The sequence below is a fragment of the Corythoichthys intestinalis genome, chromosome 1, assembly GCF_030265065.1.
Source record: "Corythoichthys intestinalis isolate RoL2023-P3 chromosome 1, ASM3026506v1, whole genome shotgun sequence".
Classification (NCBI taxonomy): Eukaryota; Metazoa; Chordata; class Actinopteri; order Syngnathiformes; family Syngnathidae; genus Corythoichthys; species Corythoichthys intestinalis.
Genome location: NC_080395.1, coordinates 7,248,990 through 7,271,357, shown reverse-complemented (window position 1 = coordinate 7,271,357; position 22,368 = coordinate 7,248,990). Strand labels below are relative to the sequence as shown.

At 39.2% G+C, this 22,368-nt stretch overlaps 2 protein-coding genes across 2 annotated transcripts; one reads left to right on the top strand and one right to left on the bottom strand.

Annotated features, from left to right (window-relative positions):
• The first annotated feature begins 1,552 nt into the window (after positions 1-1,552).
• On the top strand, positions 1,553-2,415 carry LOC130924921 (tigger transposable element-derived protein 1-like). Its single transcript, XM_057851285.1, has 3 exons — positions 1,553-1,981; positions 2,073-2,157; positions 2,236-2,415. The coding sequence occupies exons 1-2, from the start codon at positions 1,623-1,625 to the stop codon at positions 2,149-2,151; spliced, it is 438 nt and encodes a 145-aa protein (XP_057707268.1). The 5' UTR covers positions 1,553-1,622; the 3' UTR covers positions 2,152-2,157; positions 2,236-2,415.
• An 11,744-nt stretch (positions 2,416-14,159) lies between these two features.
• LOC130928127 (gastrula zinc finger protein XlCGF52.1-like) lies at positions 14,160-20,887 on the bottom strand. The gene is made up of 2 exons (XM_057854354.1): positions 20,782-20,887; positions 14,160-15,969 (listed from the first exon to the last, which is right to left on the bottom strand). The coding sequence occupies exon 2, from the start codon at positions 15,894-15,896 to the stop codon at positions 14,667-14,669; it is 1,230 nt and encodes a 409-aa protein (XP_057710337.1). The 5' UTR covers positions 15,897-15,969; positions 20,782-20,887; the 3' UTR covers positions 14,160-14,666.
• Positions 20,888-22,368: the final 1,481 nt, after the last annotated feature.

The window sequence follows — 22,368 nt, the reverse complement described above, 5'->3', positions numbered from 1 at the left end:
ATTATCGAAAATAGATCGAAAATGACGAACATTTCCGAAAGTGTTCCGGAAACAGCCGAATGGGGCGGGGACGTCACGACAAGTGATTGACAGTCGAGGCGGAGCCAGTTACCATTGTTTTTTATCGAAGAGAGAGTAGCGTTCGGGTTTGTTTGACCAAAACATCACTAGAATGGTTCAAAACTGCTGTGCTATGTGGTGTACAAATAGCTATTTATCGGAATATAGTATCCATGAGTTCCCTAACGCGAAAAAAAAGCTGTACTACGCAGACAATGGGTAAAGTTCGTCCGTGCAAAGAGGGCTAATTTTCTAGACACAGCCTCCGGCACAGTTTTCTATGGTGCACATTTTCCACCTGAAAGCTTCTCGAACTATGGACAAGTGAAATCGGGTTTTGCTAAAAGATTGCTGCTCAAAGGAGATGCGGTGCCGACCATACACGCGCAGCCACCTAAATGTCCCGAGATATCAAGAAAGAGGACGATGACTGGCAAAGGAGGCTAAGCAAAGGAGGGGAGCAGCCAAGCTCGAAATAGCCAGAGTGAGTACTCTTTTATAATAAAAAAATATCACGCATTGGATACAGGACTGGACACATGTATAAATTATCGTTCGTAAAATATATAGAACAAATCCTCTGATCCCATTCATATTTGTGTCTGTTGGCAGAGCGAAAAGCTATGATAGAGCAATAAATGATAATAATTCTATGCATTCCTTTATTTTGCAGTCACGGTGTATCAGCTTCACAAAAAGAAATGCAAAACAAATCATTGGTGTTTCCCACACGATCCGCTGCCGATGTTTCATCAGTGTCATTGCTCCCCTCAATGACCGTTTCATTAAGCTGCATTGGCGTTCGTTTGGGCTCAAATTGGTAATCTAAAACACAGATTAAAGCTTCGTAACTCTCTTCGTCACCATTAGATGAACATTCGTTACGTCGGATTCGTCGCTGAAACTAGAAACGAAATTGTCTGCCATCATCGCCGCCATTCAGTATTAAAGCACTGAGCCTTTTTCTTGTTGAAGAAACACCCCTCACTGTCAATTCTGAATTCTCTTTTATTGACAACGAGGGGTGTTTCTTCATGAGGGAACCTGGAATATGTGCAGGACGAACACAATGCATCAGCATAAACAGCTCAAAACACCCCAAATTCTCCCCTCACTAAAAGGAATTACAGTGGTACCTCTACATACGATCACTTCGACACACGATCTTTTCGACATCCGACGTAAAATTTGAGCCGCAATTTGTTTCTACATCCGACGAGTTGCTCGAAATACGACGATTTACGGCAGCGTCGTGATTGAATTGGTTTCGCTGAATACCGCAGCACGGCGGGTTTTCTTTAAAAAAAAAAATCAACATGGGTCCCAAGGTCGTTGGTAAAAGTGAGGGGAAAAGGAAAAAGGAGATGCTTACAATTGAAATTAAGAAAGAGATGATTGAAAAATATGAGCAGGGTGCACGCGTTAGCGAGTTGGCTCGACAATATGGCCGGAATATGTCAACAATTTCGAAGGTCATCAAGCAGGCGGAAGCTATAAAGAAGGTAAACGCCTCCAAAGGGACTACTATCCTGTCGAAACGTCGTGGCGTTATTTTGGAGGAGATGGAACGCCTTTTACTCATTTGGATTAAGGATAAAGAGATCGCTGGTGATTCAGTCACTGAAGCAATAATCTGTCAGAAAGCGTGCGCTGTTTATAATGACTTAAAGACCGCACCTGAAGGGAACGCGGAAGTGGAGAGCCATCTCGCCGCCGAGGAAGAATTCAAGGCTTCTCACGGTTGGTTCGAAAAGTTCAAGAAACGGACCGGTATTCATTCTGTTGTTCGTCACGGGGAGGCTGCAAGTTGTGACGCCGAGACTGCCAAGGAATTTGTTCAGCATTTTGAAAACATCGTGGAGGAAGGAGGCTACGTGGAGCTGTCTCGGCCGCCTCCGTTCGCCATGCACCCTAAGTTAAGGTGACAATAAAAGAAACCTTTTTTTTTTTTTTTTAAATGTTTTTTAAACTAATTTTTGTTTTACATGTGTCTAATGTGTTTGTTAAAGTAGAACGTGGCTCGCCGCATCCTCCCTCGGCTCGCCGTATTCCCTCCTCCTGCAACACCCGCTGTCTCGTTCACCACTCTAAATCAAGGTGAAAAAAAAAAGGTTAATTTTTTTTTTAAACGAATTTTCGTTTTACATGTGTCTAATTTAATGTGTTAAATTACAGCACGGGCTCGCCGTGTCCTCCTGCAACATGCGCTGTCTGCTTCGTCTCCATTCACCGCTTTTACGTTAAGGTGACAATAAAAATGCTTTTTTCAAACCACTGATTGTTGTTATTATTATTATTATTACGACTTTTATTCATAATTTATTTGTTTTGCTTTGTTTAATTGCTATTTGTAATAGTACCAGCAGTATTTATAATGGATTAGGTTGGGTTTTTGGGCTGTGGAACGAATTAATTGAATTACAATGTATTCCTATGGGAAAAGCCTGCTCGACATACGACCATTTCGACTTACAATCAAGGTCCTGGAACGGATTAACTTCGTATGTAGAGGTACCACTGTATATTGATGCAGATAGGCGCTGCCCCCCTAGTGGCCGGTGGGACTCTCTTCACTTGTCGTGACGTCACGCACACAATCTGCCAGATCTCGGGCGCCGGTCGTTTTAGCTTGACAATCGAGCCAAATTTCTCTCATTTTCTTGTGTGTAAATACACGAAGTGGCATGATATGAATACAAAAGGCATACGTTTATGGATAAATGATGGAATATTAACATTTTCCCAGGGCATGACATACTAGTTAATAGCCTTTTGCATCTTCTTTTGAAGAAAGTCACCATTTCGCCCTCTCACCCACAGTACCCCATCATCGGCATACAATGCCCTCCCTACTCCTGGTCCAACATCATCAAATATATCATTAATCATGACATTAAATAAGGTTGGACTACAGACACTCCCTTGGGGAGTCCCATTGTCCACCTGGTACATCCCAGAAAAGTCTGCACCTACCCGCACTTCTATTTTTGTATTCAACATAAAACTCAATATCCAATTATACAATCTCCCCTTTATCCCCAATCTAGTCAAGTTAATAAGAAGCCCCTCTACCCACAACATATCATATGCTTTTTCAATATCAAACAATACAGCTATCACCATTTCCTTATTCACTCGGGCTCTACTAATCTCGGATTCTAGACATATTATATTATCCATCGTTACTCTTCCTTTTCGGAACCCATTTTGATACTGAGTTAAACTGTTGTCCCACTCCAGAGTGTGATTCAAGCTCTGTACCACCATTCTCCCCATAGTTTTCCCCAATTGAGAGGTCAGCGCTATAGGCCTGTAATTTTCCGGCCTCGTCGAATCCTTCCCTGGTTTTAGAATTGGAATCGAAAAATACGTCATCGGTTCGGAGCACGTTTTGAAGTTTTAGTTTTAAGTTGCCATCACTACTTCTATCCATGGCATAATCATTGGATGGTTTAAAAAAAAAAAAAAAAAAAGTTTTTTGGGTTTTTTTTTATCTTAAATCGTTCAGTTTGCGCAAGCGCAGTAGCAATCCGTCGCGATCCGGTAGGCCGTCCCGATCGGGTAGTGACAGATAACTCCCAAATCTCCCATTGGGTAATATTATTGTCATCAATTCTGTCTTTATGGCTTGGTAAAGCGCCTCATCTAGTGGTCGTTTTGTTTCTTGTTTCGAAAACAGGAGAAGAATGCAAACCACATGTTGTTTAACTGGTATTGATAAGTCTCTCAATTTCAAATGCCATCTCGAAGTGGTTAGAATTTCTTGCCGGAACTCCCCGACGTGAATGTCGCCACGGAACCAGAAATTTTATTTATTTATTTTTCATTCAAAAACTGTGTTTTTTTCAATGATTTGTATTTTTTTCAATGATTTGCAAAATAAAAGTTAACAAAAACAGAAATAACCCCAACCTCCATCTTCTAATTTTTGTTTTCCCTCATTTCCTCACATATTAAATGCCAAATCTCAATTTTAACTACTTAAGAACATAGGATATATATTAAAATGGAATTAAATGTAAACACTTTTTTTTTTTAAATAATAAAGATATAAGTAACATACATTCAGGAAAATAAGTACAAATGACTTATAATATGCAGACTGAAATGGAATATATGTTGAAGATCGCGCACTGACTTTTTTTAAATCATAAGGAAATGAATAAGTAGCATAACGTAAATGAACAAATAGTCCAAAAAGTCCAAACTGCACATTGACAGCTAAGATGTTCCAAACCACCCCATCAGAGCAAATAAAACTAAATATGATAAATAAGCCTCCTCAACTCTTTCTTTTCGCTTAAAGATTTGATCCATTTTATGTTGCACTGCCCTTATTTTGTCGCATCAATTCAACAAGCTTTTTTTTTTTTTTTTTGGTGTTCCAGAAAACATGCACATTTGAACCAATCACAGCTAACCATCTCTACTGATCACATGTCAGTATGTCGGCTAATTGAACGGATAAATGAGTCCAGGCGTTTTTGCTTTGCTGCGTGCATCGCACATTGATGAATCATCATCGTCAGACTCAGATAACTGCAGCAGCTGGGGAAACCTCCATGCCGTCCATGGACTAAAATCAATAATAAATATTGGTGGAAACTAGGGCTGCAGCTATCGAATATTTTAGTAATCGAGTAATCGACTGAAAATTCTATCGATTAATCGAGTAATCGGATAAAACAAATATATTTTTAGGTGAAGAGCAATTATAAATATACATGAGAAAACAAGACATTTCATCTAATCTTGAACCATTTTCAGTCAATCAATGTCTATATTTTCGATGTATATTGTTGAAAACAGCCAACAATTGCATCTCAGATGTAGCTAGAATTTTAAAAAAAACAAAAAGCTAATTCACTGCTTTCACTCAAAAAACTTTTAGATCTTATTTAAAAAAAAAATATATATATATATATATATATTACCTAAAAATGCCGTTACGCTTGATAACACACATCACTTAAAAGTTAGGATTTTTTTCCCACGTGTTTCAATTGAATTTCTCTTTGTGTCAAGCCATTTTTAAGTTCTAGTTAAGTTTTAAGTTAGTCTAAACTGTAAGTCCTGATAGAATTTTGAGTTTTTGCAGTGTTCAAAATAAATGTATGATACAGGCTGTACTGGAGCACATTAGGGACCATTGCTACTTGGTGTTTTATCCAGCAATGACTACTGAGCTAAAATTGATAGTTAGCATGATAAAGTTTTTATTTTACACCCTCATCACTCCACATTGCTATGTTATGTTAAAGCCTGTATGTAAGACACGTTAGCCACGCATCGACAGTGGTCATAATTAAATGAAACCTAGCCCCCCGCAGGGCTAACTTTACGTGAGCTAGTAGCGACAGTAACGTTAATCTTATTTATTAGCGCTTAGCGCTCTTTACTAGCGCTTAGCGCTGTACTGCTTTAAGATGGCGGCTGTTTAATAACGCTGCCCAGACGCGGCCGAGTCTGTCATTGCGCATCTAGTTCAACATACATGTGATCTTTATGAGACGCATCAGACGCTAGCTGTTACCTACGTAGCATCGTGCGGGCTAGTATTTGGCAACGTCGGCGTCGTTTGTGGCGGCTCTCAGCTGCAGTAAGTTTTGTTTTTTTTCCCTTCTTCCTCCCCGCACGTGACAGCGCGTTGTCCCGCATTAAAAGTAGTCCGAGCAAAACGTGATGCTTAGAGCTGTCAAAATAAACGATTACTCGAGGTGAATAAAATTACTCGGATCAGTTTTTAAACTCGAGTTACTCGAGTTGCTCGAGTACTCGTTTCAGCTCTAGTGGAAACAGATTACGCTAAACAAACACTTTACAGTTTAGCATTTTTTTTTTTTTAACATAGCATTTGACAGTTGCTGTCATATTTTCGGAATCAAAGTACCGTGTACCGGAACAGCATTCCGGCCCAGAATTTTATACCGGAACTGCATTCTGGCCCTGATTCTTATACCGGAACTGCGTTCCTGACCGTTCTGGCCCACTTTCACCCCTGCATATTGAACATCTTATATCAACACTATCCAAATATGTTGGTCTATTCTTCAAAATAAGACACCATCTCCCTTTAACGGCACTTCTTACTTTGTACAAAACCTTGTTTGAGCCCCATATCAACTACTGTAACATCAAATGCTGCAACACGTTCCCCAGTCACCTAAAGAAATTGGAAACTCTACAAAAAAAGATGGTACGGGCCATGTCCTGGGCTAGTTTTAATGCCCCCACCAACTCCTTGTTTTATAGTTTACGCCTTCTTCGACTCACTGAGTTGAACATTTTTCATAACGCTTGTACAATGTTCCAAATTGTAAATAATATGAATGGCAGACTCTCTGAGCTCATTCCAGTCTGGACTCCTCTCCATACTCATAACACCAGAAACAAAGACCTCATCAGTGGAAAAAAAGAGAAGACTTGTTAGTACCAGCCTGAGCATTGCAACTAGAGGTCCTCAGATTTGGACAGTGGCGCCTCCAGAAATTTTTCATAGGCGTGGCCATATGGGGCCACTTAAAATCTTGGGGTGGCCAAAACTAAAAGCCATAATTTCAGGTTTTCATTATATTATTGCAGTAAAAAGGTCAGGGGTAAACTATCAGAAAGACTTAAGGACACGGCTACTGATATACTTTGGTGTATTGTGTAATATTTGATGTTACTAATGATTTAATGTGCATAGTCCATAACTGTCCAGTCAAAATTTTGAGTTCCACAACAATTCTGTTCTATTGCGTTATGTATATATTAGGCATAAGGTGTACATTTAACTAGGGCTGTCAAACAATTACAATTTTTAATCGAGTTAATCACAGCTTAAAAATTAATCAATCGTAATTAATCGCAATTCAAACCATCTCTAAAATAGGCCATATTTTTCTGTAAATTATTGTTGGAATGGAAAGATGAGACAAGACGGATATATACATTCAACATACTGTACATAAGTACTGTATTTGTTTATTATAACAATAAATCCACAAGATGGCATTAACATTATTAACATTCATTCTGTGAAAGGGATCCACGGATAGAAAGACTTGTAATTCTTAAAGGATAAATGTGAGTTTGTATATTGTGACTAAATATTGCCATCTAGTGTATTTGTTGAGCTTTCAATAAATGATACTGTAGCCATGCCCAAATGCATGATGGGAAGTGCAACCATGACTGTGTGTGGGGGCTGCAAATGCTATATCTTTTCTGCGTTGGGTACACTACAGGGTGTTAAGAAAAAGATCAACTCCTGTCATTCTTCCCCATGTCGCTTCCCACAATATTTATAGTTGCTGTGGGAGAGATGACAAAGCTTTTGCCAATTAAAAGCACGACCCCAATTAATGCTTGTATCTACTGCACTCTGCCTCTTATCTCTGTATACAGTATAAGTAAAACGGCGCCATTGTAGGCTGTTTACGGCAATGCGTGAATGAGTCGTACCGCGAATGCGCTAGTTGCGCTAAATATTTTCACGTCATTAATTTTAAAAATTAATTACCGCGCTTTAACACGATAAATTTGACAGCCCTACATTTAACAAAACAAAATAAATGCATTCATTTGGGATGAAATGCATAATTGATGCTACAACAATTTAACTATATACTGGCAAGTAGGGTGGCCAACCAACTTATAGGGGTGGCTGTGGCCACCCCCTGGTGGCGCCACTGGATTTGGAATGAGCTCGATGAAAATCTAAAAGTGTTGAAATCCATCTCCACCTTTAAAATGATGCTAAAAAGCATTCTGATCAGTAAATAAAACTCCAACACACTTAGGTTATAAATTCTTTTCTAGGGAAGTATTTCTATTTCTTTCCATTTTTTTCTGTGTATGTGTGTGTGTATACAGTTTGTTATTGTCCATCTGTATGTTTCTGAATGACAACCAGTGTTGTTAATTTTACTTTAAAAAAGTAATTAATTACAGTTACAAATGACTTCTCCCAAAAAGTAATTGCGTTAGTAACTCAGTTACCTGAATGTAAGAGTAATTAGTTACTTGGCAAAGTAACTAGTGATATTTTTTTTTTCCTCAAAAAAAAAAAAAAAAAAAAAAAAAAACACAGGTCACACAATGTGAAGCTTAAAGGGTTTGGGGGACAATTGGCCCTAGCCCAATTCTTTACCCTCCACTTAACTAGACACAAGGGTATTGCGATAACTAGCTAGTAACCTTTGCTATGTGTGGAAGTCATTTAAAGTTGTGAATCAATCGTTAAAGTTGTTAAAATTTCTCCCGTTATTGCATTAGTTCCCTTCTGTCTACTTTAAACATGTGTAAGTTTTAAAATTGTTTCATCATTTAAAGATAGATTTAAGTTAAGATTTTGCCGATTTAGGAGCATTTTAGATTAAAAAAAATTACTTAGGTTCGCTAGGAAGGATCTCTACATCAGGCCCTTCCTGAGAGGTTTACTGCTTTAAGATGGCGGCTGTTTACAAACGCATGTAGTCCTTAAAACATGTTGGCAATGCAGCAGTGTCTGTCATTTGCATCTAGTTCTATAATATGATATCTACCGTGTCATGTGGGTGTAGTTTGTCGGCTATGGCTGCAGTCAGGTATTATTGGAGCCACCTAGCATCGCGGTTGCAACGGCGTCTTCCCCACTCCTGCTCTGCTCTCGTCCCCGTGAGTCCGTTTCTCTCACTTTTTTTAATTCAACCAACTTAGTAACGCATAGTAACGCACGCCTTTCCCGCCTCAGTAACGGTAACGGCGTTGCCAAGATGAGAAAAGTAATTAATTAGATTACTCATTACTGAAAAAAATAACGCCGTTAGTAACGCCGTTATATTGTAACGCCGTTATTAACAACACTGATGACAACACTGTAAAATACTACAACTCACCCTTCAGCTCATTTGATTATTTTTTTCTTGATTGTCTGGATGTACGCAGGCTCCTGACTATAAGCTTTTAGTAGCTTCTTCAGGAGACCTGACTCACACATAATCTTGGCTCAGCACTATAATACGATGTAGACTTTGTAAATATGTGTGTGTGAATGAATTGAAATGAAATTGAAATTAAATTCATCCTGCTCTATTTCAGTCCCGCACTCACAACTTTTATGGATTAAAAAAAAAAAAAAAAAAAAAAAAAAAAAAATGAAGTACACTTTGCATATTGTCCTGAAGTTACATGTTTGATACAGAATGTTTTATGAATGAATGAATGAAATATTTATTGTCGTCATCATCATCGGTATCTTTGACAATCATTGACAATTACAAAATGTGATATGATTTGCCCGAAGGAACCGAAGAAGAAGGCAAAGGCAGACGGGAGGAAGCATAATCTTATCAGTCCCCCCCCCCCCATACAACTAAAGACGCACACTCAGACATGGTACATATATCAGATGGCCACAAACTCCACAATAACATAATCAACAATCTGGGTTTACAATAACTAAGCGTCCAATCAAGCAGCTCGATTAATTTCAGGGCGTACAAGGTTACGGCTTTGTCATGTCCCTGACATTTTAGCATCTGTTTGCTGTGGGAACATTTTGTTGTGGCTATGTGTGAGGCAAAAGTGATTATGTGTTATCACAGCTGGTGTGAGTAGCAACTCAAAATGCTTTTCTTATAAGTCTCTTGAAAGGATACATTCCTAAGGTGTACATGGTGAATGTATGAGGAAAATCAAACAACATGTTGTACATATTTTATCCCAAGATTAATGTCTCCACAACAAAAAAACATGCTTATTATTTGTTTTATACAGTATCTTTTCCACATACTGGTCCGCTGTGTAGTATTTACAGTTATCCAGCTATTGTAGAAGTTGTGGTCCAGAAGTGCGGTTTCAGATGTCATCATTAATTTTCAAGTGAGGTCAGCTGGTCAAGACTCCTAATAGCTTTAATCTTCATATCTTGCATCTTGACAGGGGGGAAGCCGACGGAGCGCCCGCGTGGGTTTATAATTTGAATTCAGCACTATCTTATGCAAGGCAAATGTGTTTCCATTTGCAGACAGCTTCTTTTTGTTATTTGCAACAGCATTATTGATTGTCCATTTTTGTTGTTTTTATAGTTTCACAAAAAGTGAGACACAGGAAAGCATCTCTGAAATCTTGTGGAGTGTGAAGTCTCTCTAGAATAGAATGGAACTTCATTCGCTGATTGGATAGCGGCCATCTACATGTCATGTACCTTATCCTATCACTCGATCTTATGGTAATTGTCAGTGGTGGAACAAATGTGAACAGGTTGCGATGAGCATAAACATTGACTGTCCAACAGGGCAGGGGCTGGCAGAGATACTGTATTTTAACACTTAGACACTCCAGGGGTTGGACAAAATAATATTGGACAAAAAAATCAATAAAACTAATTTAACCCTTTAACACCTGAGCCTATTTTGTCTGAATTTGCATGCCTTTGATGTTGCCTTTATATTTCAAAGAAAAAATTGTTCACAATGGCCTGGTTGGGTCCTTTTTTTTTTTTTAGGACACCAAACCCTTGATGTACAAACTGTTGTTTGATTCACTGGCCAATTATAATCAACATTTTGGACCCAAAAAGACACACAAAAAATCCCAGAAACCTTTGTCAAAATTTGTAATATTGATGTTCCATTGACAACCTAACGTTTTGAAGCTTGATAATATTTATTTAACTTGTTAGGATAAACATTCAACAGGAAAAAATGAGACAATCGTTTTAGATTTGATAATTCAACACAAACAGCTGGTATGGTCTTCGGCGTTTTTGTTCTTTCTACATACTATGGTCAAAACAGATTATATACAGTAGACCAACAGTTTAAAATAGTAAAAAAAAATAGATATATATTTATACATTTATATAAAATCTTAACAGCAGGTATGCTCATTGGTATTAGTTCTTTCTACATAGTATGGTCAAAACAGGTTATATACAGTAGACCAACCGTATAAAAAGGTAAAAAAAAAAAAAAAAAAAATATATATATATATAAAATTTTCAAGTAAAAACAGGGGGACCTCAACTTCCGCACTTTCAAATGAGGCAAACCAGTGGTACGTGGCTGACGTAATTACAGCGTGACGAGGCTTCAAAGATGATAAGTGTAAACGTGTCGCTGCTGACGTCCAGTGTTAAAGGGTACCAGGGATAGAAAGGCATGCAATTCTTAAAAGACAAATGTTAGTATGAGTTATAATAACTCGATATTAAAACCCCTCCTAATGTTTTCGTTTTAATAACATTTGTAAAGCTAGTTAAACTAGTAGGTTGCCATTGTTGTTAACGACACAATGCACTCTAGGCGGTGATGTCACTAAGCAGCGCTGCCGGGCTACCACAGTGTCACTCTTTAGCTACATACATGTCATCGGTTTTGCCCTTCCAATTTGAACCCAAGTGGAAAAGTGATGAGCAGGACAGCGCTGTCAATATTTCACAAAAGCAATTAAATGAATGTCTCCAGCAGGAACCCGCGTTTCCCATATGACAGACGAGCGCATAGAACACAGGACTATACTTCCGCGTGATGTAATTTTCATGGTTTTCCTTATAAAGCAATCGTAACCCACATGCGTTGTCTCTCTGTGCGGTAATACCTGAATGGGAAAAGCAAGTGTAAAGAAAGTGCGGCTGGTTTGAACACAGAATTAAAAAATGCGTCTCACTTCAGACAGCAAGGAGACAACAATAACATAGGGATTGTGTAAAACGGTTGGCCTGTAATTGTCAACATGGGTAAACCTCAACCATGACAGACAGAATGTGGAAAAAAAAACAGAAAATCTCATTGTTTGATTTTTAAAGAATTTATTTGCAAATCATGGTGGAAAATAAGTATTTGGTCAATACCAAAAGTTCATCTCAATACTTTGCTATGTACCCTTTGTTGGCAATAACGGAGGCCAAACGTTTTCTGTAACTCTTCACAAGCTTTTCACACACTGTTGCTGGTATTTTGGCCCATTCCTCCATGCAGATCTCCTCTAGGGCAATGTTTTGGGGCTGTCGTTGGGCAATACGGACTTTCAACTCCCTCAACAGATTTTCTATGGGGTTGAGATCTGGAGACTGGCTTGGCCACTCCAGGACCTTGAAATGCTTCTTATGAAGCCACTCCTTTGTTGCCCTGGCCATGTGTTTGGAATCATTGTCATGCTGAAAGACTCAGTCACGTCTCATCTCCAATGCCCTTGATGATGGAAGGAGATTTCCACTCCAAATCTCTCGATACATGGCCCCATTCATTCTTTCCTTTACACCAGGGGTCCCCAACCTTTTTTGCACCACGGACCGGTGTTATTTGGGTCTTTTTTTTCACGGACCGGTGTTTTGACAAATTTTGCAACCCATCAAAAATTGCAACGATGCGGTTATGCGCATGCGCGTAACGTTAAACATAGCCGCAAAATGCGCAAATGCAGCGATTCCAGAGTAAACACTACAAACTTTCTTGAAAGAAAGGAATATTACGTTTGATCATGGAAGGACTTGTAGAAAAGTTCTCCTCAGATTCATCCTGCCATGTAAGCTGCACACAACAGCTGCACACCGCGCTCACCATTAACGACTTCGCCTTGTCGTTAAACATTAATTAAGAAGCCCGCTTCACAAATTCACAATGTTGGAAATTGTAGCAGGGTTTTAAATGCTCTTGTGGCGATGTCAGGATATTCCAGAATGACTTTAATCCAGAACCTCGGTAGAGTTGTTGTCTCGAATGTACGTTTAATAAGGTCGCCGTCATTTGCGATCTTTCTGTTTATTCACAAACGGGTCACGAATCCACTCCTTCGCAGTTCGTGGGTCTTCGAGGTTGTAGGCTCGTCAGGTGCCCTTTTCGCCGTAAAAATATCCCTTTCGCCATAAAAATATCTCCAAAGACGTCTGTTTTCCAGTTATCTTCGCTCGTGTGGGGGCTAATTATTTCCGGGAACAAATGTGCTGCGCCCGCGGCCTAGGGTTAGGCGTTATTATTGAGGACAGGCGCACATAGATATATTATATACATAAACAAGATGTACTGCTAGCAGTCCAATCAATGGACTTCTATGACAACTTTTTAATCTATCCCGTAGTATTATATCTAGAGTAGACAGATAATGGTGTGTTAAGCAGGGGCACAGGGTTAATTCGGCCAGAATGCGGTCGTTATTAAATTATTATTTCTGTGCGGCCCGGTAGCAAATGCGCCACGGACCGGTATCGGTCCGCGGCCCGGCAGATGGGGACCCCTGCTTTACACAGATCAGTCGTCCTGGTCCCTTTGCAGAAAAACAGCCCCAAAGCATGATGTTTCCACCCCCATGCTTCACAGTGGGTATGGTGTTCTTCGGGCACAATTCAGTATTCTGTCTCCTCATAACACGCGAACCTGTTTCTACCAAAAAGTTCTATTTTGGTTTCATCTGACCATAACACATTATCCCAGTCCTCTTCTGGATCATCCAAGTGCTCGCGAGCGAACCGCAGACGGGCCTAGACGTGTACTGGCTTCAGCAGGGGGAAACGTCTGGCAGTGGAGGATTTGAGTCCCTGGCGGCGCATTGTGTTACTGATAGTAGCCTTTGTTACTGTGGTCCCAGCTCTCTGTAGGTCATTCACTAGGTCCCCCCTGTGTGGTTCTGGGATTTTTGCTCACCATTCTTATCATTTTGACGCCACGCGGTGAGATCTTGCATGGAGCTCCAGATCGAGGAGATTATCGTTGATCTTGTATGTCTTCCATTTTCTATTAATTGCTCCCACAGTTAATTTCTTTCCACCAATGGTTTTACCTATTGCAGATTCAGTCTTCCCAGCCTGGTGCAGGTCTACAATTTTGTCTCTGATGTCCTTCGACAGCTCTTTGGTCTTGGCCATAGTGGAGTTTGGAGTGTGACTGAATGATGTTGTGGACAGGTGTCTTTTATACCGATAATGAGTTAAAAGAGGTGCCATTAATACAGTTAACGAGTGGAGCCTCGTTAGACCTCGTTAGAAGAAGTCAGACCTCTTTGACAGCCAGAAATTTTGCTTGTTTGTAGGTGACCAAATACTTATTTTCCACTCTAATTTGGAAATAAATTCTTTAAAAATCAAACAATGTGAGTTTCTGTTTTTTTTCCACATTCTCTCATGGTTGAGGTTTACCCATGTTGACAATTACAGGCCTGTCTAATCTTTTCAAGTAGGAGAACTTGCACAATTGGTGGTTGACTAAATACTTATTTGCCCCACTGTACAAACTGTCAAATGGCACCAAGTAAATATCTCGGCAAGCCGCTCAGGATCGGTTTAAAGACACTGCTGATGAGCTGGAATTAGATGCAGGTATTGTAACAAAACAATCTGACCAGCAGCAGAAAGTGAAAAAAATCATGCCAGTCATCATACTAGCTTCACTTGCTAGCTAGGACAGCTATTATCACAGTCCAGCCCAACCCCGTCATTACCCCCAGTGTGCATTGCGCGTGTAAAACATGGCGCCCTTCGTAGGTCAAAACATGTTCTAAATATTATAAATTTTAAAATCAGTGGCAATAATATATGAGTTTCTAATAACATGTTTTAGTAAAAGAGAACAATTGTGGCTTATTAGACCACTTATTAGCCTTTAAGTCCAAGGTTCCCTTTAAAGGGTTAATCGAGAAAATCTATCTCAAAATGAGCAGGCGAAAGGCTCCTTTCTAGTATGTGTTCTTGTGTGTTTGTTTAAATTTCTTTTATCGATAAATCTTTTACCGCAAAATGTGCAAGCAAAAGGCTTTTCTCCAGTGTGTGTACGCGTGTGTATTTCTAAATGAATCTTCTGAGAAAATCTTTTCTCGCACAGTGTGCAGGCAAAAGGTTTTTCTCCAGTGTGCGTACGCATGTGTATTTCTAAATTGTTCTTCTGAGAAAAACTTTTATCACAAAGCGTGCAGACAAAAGACTTTTCTCCGGTGTGTGTGCGCGTGTGTGTTGTTAACAGTTTCTTCCGAGAAAATCTTTTATCGCAAAATGAGCAGGCGAAAGGCTCCTTTTTAGTATGTGTTCTTGTGTGTTTGTTTAAATTTCTCTTGTCGATGAATGTTTTACCGCAAAACGTGCAGGAAAAAGGTTTTTCTCCAGTGTGTGTACGCTTATGTATTTTTAAATGAGCCTTCTGAGAAAATCTTTTCTCGCAAAGGGTGCAGGCAAAAGGTTTTTCTCCAGTGTGTGTACGCTGATGTATGCTTAAATGAGTCTCCTGAGAAAATCTTTTCTCGCAAAGCGTGCAGGCAAAAGGCTTTTCTCCAGTGTGTGTACGTTTATGCCTATTTAAATGAATCTTCTGAGAAAATGTTTTATCGCAGTGTGTGCAGGCAAAAGGTTTCTCTCCAGTGTGTGTTCTTGCGTGCCTCATTAAATAAATCTCATAAGTGAATCTTTTACAACAAAAAGTGCAGAGTAAAGGCTTTGTGTGTATCCTTGTATGTTTTGTTAATAGTCTCTTCTGTGAAAAGCTTTTATCGCAATGTGAGCAGGCAAACGGTTTCCCACCCGCGCATTCTTTTGTGCCTCTTTTCAGTGATGATTTGTTTAAAGGTTTTGGACGCTTTGGGTCAAAATCAACATCCTCCTCATTAGTGTCAGTGTCCGAAGAGTGTGATGTGACGTCGTCGCTGTCCGAGACTGGGGCTAAGAGGCCGTCCGGTTGCGATCGCCCCTCACCTTTTCGTTTCAGGTGAAGAAATGAGCTGTCACGGGAAGGTTTCGCTGCTCTGTTCTCGTCGCTTGGACCGTCATCTTCTTCGCTCTTCACAATAACAGTAATTGGAAACTTAGTGATTTCATTTTCCTGTTCTTCTTCTTTCATGTAGGGGACCTCTGGCCCCGACTCCTGTTTGAAATGCAGCATCTCCGACATCTCCTCCTGTAGAACCTGGGTGGGGTCATATGTTTCAGAGTGAAGATCTTCAGTGACGTCTACGGGACACAGGCTGAAAAAAAAAAAAAATCACATGATTTGCAAATGTTTGTTCATTCCCTGTCAGCCCTCCCTGTGCCAGTGTTGTTTTCTTCAACGGTGACGATAATTTGAACAATTTTTTCATGACAATGACTTGTCGAACTAAAAACCTGTCTTGGGAGACTAAAACATAGCCAGATGAACGCTAATCGAAGGCGGCCAGCGTTTTAGTTGTTTTTCCAAATCCAATCATAATACCTGTTGTGTACCCAATAGGGCTGCAACTATCGATTATTTTAGGAGTCGATCAATCTATCAACTAGTTAGTTTGAATAATCAGATTAGGAACATTTAATGCGTTGCAGAACAAATTTTAGGAGAGCACTTCTAAAAGACTATTTAAATGCGAAGACAAAATAAAATTCTGAGTGTTTCTTCAAACTACGCAGAATTGCACTTTCATTTAAAAATGAATTAAAATACCTGAGCTTAACCCCAAAAAAAAAAAAAAAAAAAAAAAAAAAAAAAAAAAAAAAAACGAGGATCCAAGTACAATAAAAGAACAACAGCGTACAGCACGAATGCTATTTTTAGACCGTGACGCCGCCATCCTAACCCGGAAGTGGGTCAACATGGACACGCCCTGGCATACAATCCATGTTATTAATGCTTGTTTTCTGCCGGTAATTTTTCAAAAAAGAACATGCCGAGTAAACACTGCTGCTCTGGAACTCGTATAAATTAGGGTTGTTCCGATCATGTTTTTTTGCTCCCGATCCGATCGTTTTAGTTTGAGTATCTGCCGAACCCGATATTTCCCGATCCGATTGCTTTTTTTTGCTCCCGATTCAATTCCAATCATTCCCGATAATTTTTCCCGATCATATACATTTTGGCAATGCATTAAGAAAAAAATTTTAAAAACTCGGACGAATATATACATTCAAGTACTGTATTTGTTTATTATGACAATAAATCCTCAAGATGGCATTTACATTATTAACATTCTTTCTGTGAGAGGGATCCACGGATAGAAAGACTTGTGACTTTGTGTATTATGACTAAATACTGCCATCTAGTGTGTTTGTTGAGCTTTCAGTAAATGATACTGCAGCCTGCCCTAATGATTGATGGGAAGTGAAACCATGATGGGAACTGGGAAGTAAAACCATGACTGTGGGTCGTGCTACAAATGAATATATATCTTCTCTGCTTTAGGGAATAAGTTAAGGTGTTAAGACAAAGATCTATTGCCACCTTGCTTCCCATGATATTTCTAATAATAGGGCGAGGGATTGCAAGATTCAAGCCAATTGAAGGCCGGTTTCAAACGCTGCCAAAATTCACTCTACTCTTATGACGCTGCCTTTTATCTCTCTATATAGGTAAAACGGCGTCGGAACAGATTGACCGCGACAATGAGCGAGAGGGTCGTACAACGAATACATTAATAGCGATGAATATTTTAGAGTGACACAGTTTTTAATAAAGTAATTGCCGCCAATATTGGGATATTTTTGATATTCCTACATTAAGGCTAAACTAAAGATTCTGGATGAGTGTAACACATTATGTCTGTTACGTTAAATACAAATAGAAAACGATTTAATTCAAATATATATACATTAATACGAGGCATGGCCGATATTTTTTTGCCGATTCCGATACTTTGAAAATGACATGATCGGACCGATCGATCGGGATCTCTAGTAGAAACCACATTATGACATATGTAGCAAGTTTTCGTCATACGTTTCCTGAAGCCAAAAACTCAGAGGAAAAATTGTGAGGAATTGATCAACTTCATATTTTATATGCCGTAAATATTTTTTGGGGGGCCATGGTCCTACAGAAAAGGAAGAGGTAACCCATTTTGATATTTTACTTATATTTTAGCGTGGCATTTTGCCGTGTTGCTTCTGTCTGACAATGAAGGACCTGGAAAAAATTCAAATGGTATCTGACTGCCACTGTTGTTACCTTTTCTGTAGCAAAAAACAACTTTAGTAAAGGGGAGGTGTAAATAAATTATAGAATTAAGATTTGTTATAAATGAAAAAATAAAAAGTGTTCGTTAGCTGTCACGGACTTGCATTTGTGATTGCTACACAAAAATAGCTGTGTAAATTACCCCAAAGAACGGTCAGAGACGTAAGACAACCAGAGGATATAATATATAAGAAAGACAGGGCATATGGTGGTAAAGGATAGATTGCTGAAACAGGAGGATGTCATTGTCAGTGGTGAAAGGTAATGCACTCAAGAAAAAGGTGCTGATAAAAAAAGCTACCTCGGGATCAGGTCGGCTCTTTTTCCCCGTTTTTTTCAGCCCTCGACACTCAAGCCATCTTTTTAACTGAACATTTGTATGTTCTTACACATCTTTACAAGTGAATTTGGCACCAGGGACATAATTTTCAGAAAGAATTGGTAAGTTTAGCTCTGTAAAGATCTCGTTCGTACACTATTTCCATGCATTTAGCACTAGGGACAAATGCCAGCTTGACCTGCCTAGCAACAATTGCTAATGTCATGAATATTAATAAGCAAAAGTGACGTGTTGCGTGTGGTACGCCATTAACTAACTTGCGTAGCAAAAGTCTGCTTGCTTAAATGCTTTTAAAAGCATTTTTTATAATGCTTTAAATAAAACGTTCAAACACATATCCCTGCAAAAAATGGCTAAATATGCCTATGAACCAAATTCAGAATGCATAAAAATTAGTACCGAAAACTTACTTCAAGTTCGTCTAAATATGAAGCAGCTAAATTCAGCCATGTTAAATAAGTTATGTCATATTCACCGTTGCCACTAGAAGGAAGTTTATCCACCCAAATCTTTAAAACTAAATGCAAACACTTTCAAAATAAAACATTACAACGCCACTCTAATTAAACAAATACTCGAAGCAGCAAAATTTGATTCGAAGCGTTTTTTCTAATTGAATTACACGAGTTAATGGATTAATCCTTGTAGCACTACCCGATAGTCATCAAGCAGGAAGCATCCAAGGGGACTACTATCCAGTTAAAACGTCGTAGCGTTATTTTGGACGAGATGGAACGCTTTTTACTAATTTGGATTGTGATCCGTGATTCAGTCAATGAAGCGATAATATGTCAGGAAGCCGGCTCCTCCCTCCTTCACCTACACACCCGCTGTCTCCTCCGCCTCCGTTCGCCAATCCATAAATTAAGGTGACAATAAAAACGCTTTTTTTTTTTTTTTTTTTTTTAAACTAAATTTTGTTTGACATGTGTGTAATTTGATGCATTTGTTAAATTAGAACACGGCTCGCCTATTAGGCTCGAGCGTTTACGTCACAGCAGCACGGGATCATGCGAGATTTGCGACAACGCAACCATTGCGGAAGCATCACGGGACATTTAAACTTAGCGGCAACCAAAGATGGAAAAAAGTAAGGAATACTTGCCAGTTCGATACAGAGACAAACTTGTTACCACGGCGAAGGACAGATATGTGAGCAATTTTAAGGATGTGAACAATGTTGACCCTCACGAGCAAGCCGAACACAAATGGAATAAAGATGTCGACAAGCTTCCACCACTACGCGAAATGGACATCATGCTGTATTTAGTGTTTGGTATATGTTACTACACTCATCAGCAATTCCGAAACTACAAATCGCTACAAAGCTACGAACAGTTTTGCTGGGGATGGGTGCAGGATCTTCACTTTATGACCATAGCAAACGGCAACACATCTTTCTAGCAAAGGTAGGCAATGTGTGTTTACATTAGTCTGTGACCACGGATGTACAAATCTTTTGCTGCATAAAATGTAGCCTGTGTACAAATTCTTTGCCACTCTCTCACGTCAAAATATTACAGCTTTTTCATTTAGCAACGACATGAATTATGTCTTATGAAGACAATGCACATGTATGCATGCTAGTTGTTTAGCTTTAGCAATAGCTAACAACAGGCCGACTTAGGGCGTAAAGTTACTGAAATTTGCGTAAACAAACGAAATTAACTTACCGGAGTGGAAGTGCATAGAGCAAACTCAGTGTGTAACTGGAGAATCAAACGTTATGCCCTTCCTTCTGATCGAGGCCACCCATGCCATTCTTCGACGTTTGGTAAGTTCAGATATGAGCTTTCCCTCGCCTTTTCTCCATGTAGGGATCCGGAAGAAACTCAATGGTGTTCCGTCGAGCTGTACATTCTCCTTTCTATTCGATCGGTTGTTGCAATTCTTTACCGCACAATAATTTCCAACCATTTTTAAAGAGCGACCTGTGTTGAAATGCCTCATTGCTTATGTTTCTCGCTTCCACAATGGCGATAGCGGCGGAAACCTCGCGAGTGCCACGTCATACGCTCGAGCCTAATCCTCTCTGCTGCAGCTACACACCCACTGTCTCCCTCTGTGACAATAAAAATGCTTTTTTATTACTGAATGATTATTGTTATTAGTATTCAGATTTTCATTTTTTTGTTTTGCAATGTGTAATTGCTATTCATAATTGTATCTGCAGTATTTATGAAGGATTTGGCGTAGGTTTTTTTGAGCTGTGGAACGAATTAATCGAAATATAATGAATTCTAATGGGAAAATTTCGCACGACATACGGCCATTTCGACTTACAAACTAGGTCATGGAAAGAGTTTAATTCGTATGTAGCGGGAACACTGTGTAAAAATCGGAATTGGCGTCTCTCAAAAACAATGAAATGCGTTAACGTGTCTTGGCTAGCGAGCTAAGCTAAACTTAAGCTAAGCTAAATGAGCCTGGGACGCTTTCACGTAAAGCCAAACGACTTCCACTAAGCTTTAAATTGCGGTGTTTAATCCACTAAACGCATATTTCGGTACTTACGCGATATAATGCGTTGAAGGCGCTGGTTTGGTTAAAAGAAGGGTTCACGAAAGGACTCAAATCTGGCTTGGGTAAACAGATGTTGCGTGAAGTCAACCGGAAATAGAAACTTCCGGGCGCTGGATTTTCAGTATAATACGTTTATTTGTTTGGATCAAGTAGGCGACGATCACGCTCTAATAACCGTGCGATCCCTCGCTGTATCGCGCTTCAAACCTCACGCCCTCAGTCCCTCGCGGATTTTTTTTTCTCTCCCAAAAAAAAAAACAAAACAAAAAACAAAAAAATAAAATAAAATAAAAAAACAGTGTTGTATTTAACTAAATTTGAGATATATGAATGTATACATGTACAAATATTTTTTTTCCTTATGTACATATGCCATAATTTTCGGATTATAAACCGCTACTTTTCCCCTTCATTTTGAATCCTGTGGCTTATTATCCAGTGTGGCTTATTTGTTGATTTATTTGGGTTAATAGGTAACACTTTATTTGACAGCAGCGCTACAAGACCGTCACAATTGTGACATGACATTATCATGGGCATTACTGAATTCTTATGACGGGTGTCATCAAGTGTCATCCGGCAAATTATGTCACTAACTCCATTTATGTCCAGCTCGGATCTTTTATATCCATTCAAAAGTGAGATAATTTGCCGGATGACACAATATGACATTTGTCATAAGCATTCATTAATGCTCATGGCAGTGTGATGTCATAATTATGATAGTCTTAGGGCCCCACTGTCAAATAAAGGGATACCAAATACCATAACTAGCAAATAATGAAAAAACTGGAACAGTATCTGAAGAAATAATTAGCACATAAATTTTGATCGTTATTTTCAACTGTAGTGCTGCAATGCATGCTAGGAGACATTTTGGACCACATCAGTGTTGACAGCAGGTGGCAGCAGAGGTTGACTGTCTCCCCCAAGGGAGCAGTGAGGGCCAAATGAAGCTTCTTGAAGCAATGATGGTGGTTCATTTGGTCTTATGACAGTGGTACGATGCCACTGTCAAATAAAGCGTTACCAGTTAATATCATTTGGTGTAAATATCCCATAAAACAGGGAGGACAGCGGCGATTTATAGTCCAGTGCGGTTTATCTATGAACAAATGCCGTTTTTCGTGTCAAATTTGGTGGGTAGCGGCTAATAGTCAGGTGCGCCTTACAGTGCGAAAATTACGGTATTTCTCATTTATATCATAATTACTTTTGGAGTGCTTAAAAAACATTTTTTTAAATTATACTTTGGGGGAAAATATGTCATATATGAATCTCTTCAATTTTGTGAAATCTTAAAACAAAAACAAAAAAATACATGTTTGAACACACACCACAAAAGTTTTTTAATGTAAATTAGCTCCGCATATACTTCACGGATGTTCAATTTTCGTGCAATGGTAGGTGGTTGCGTTTCCCATTAACCGCGAAAAACGAGGGATCACTGTATCTAATGAGACGTCAATATCAAAACCTTTATTTTGAAGGGTCAGAACTTTGTAAATGTAGGCTATACATTGAAAGTTGGGTCTTCATCCAACTTGCGGTATTGCTTCCGCTGTACGTCTTCCATTA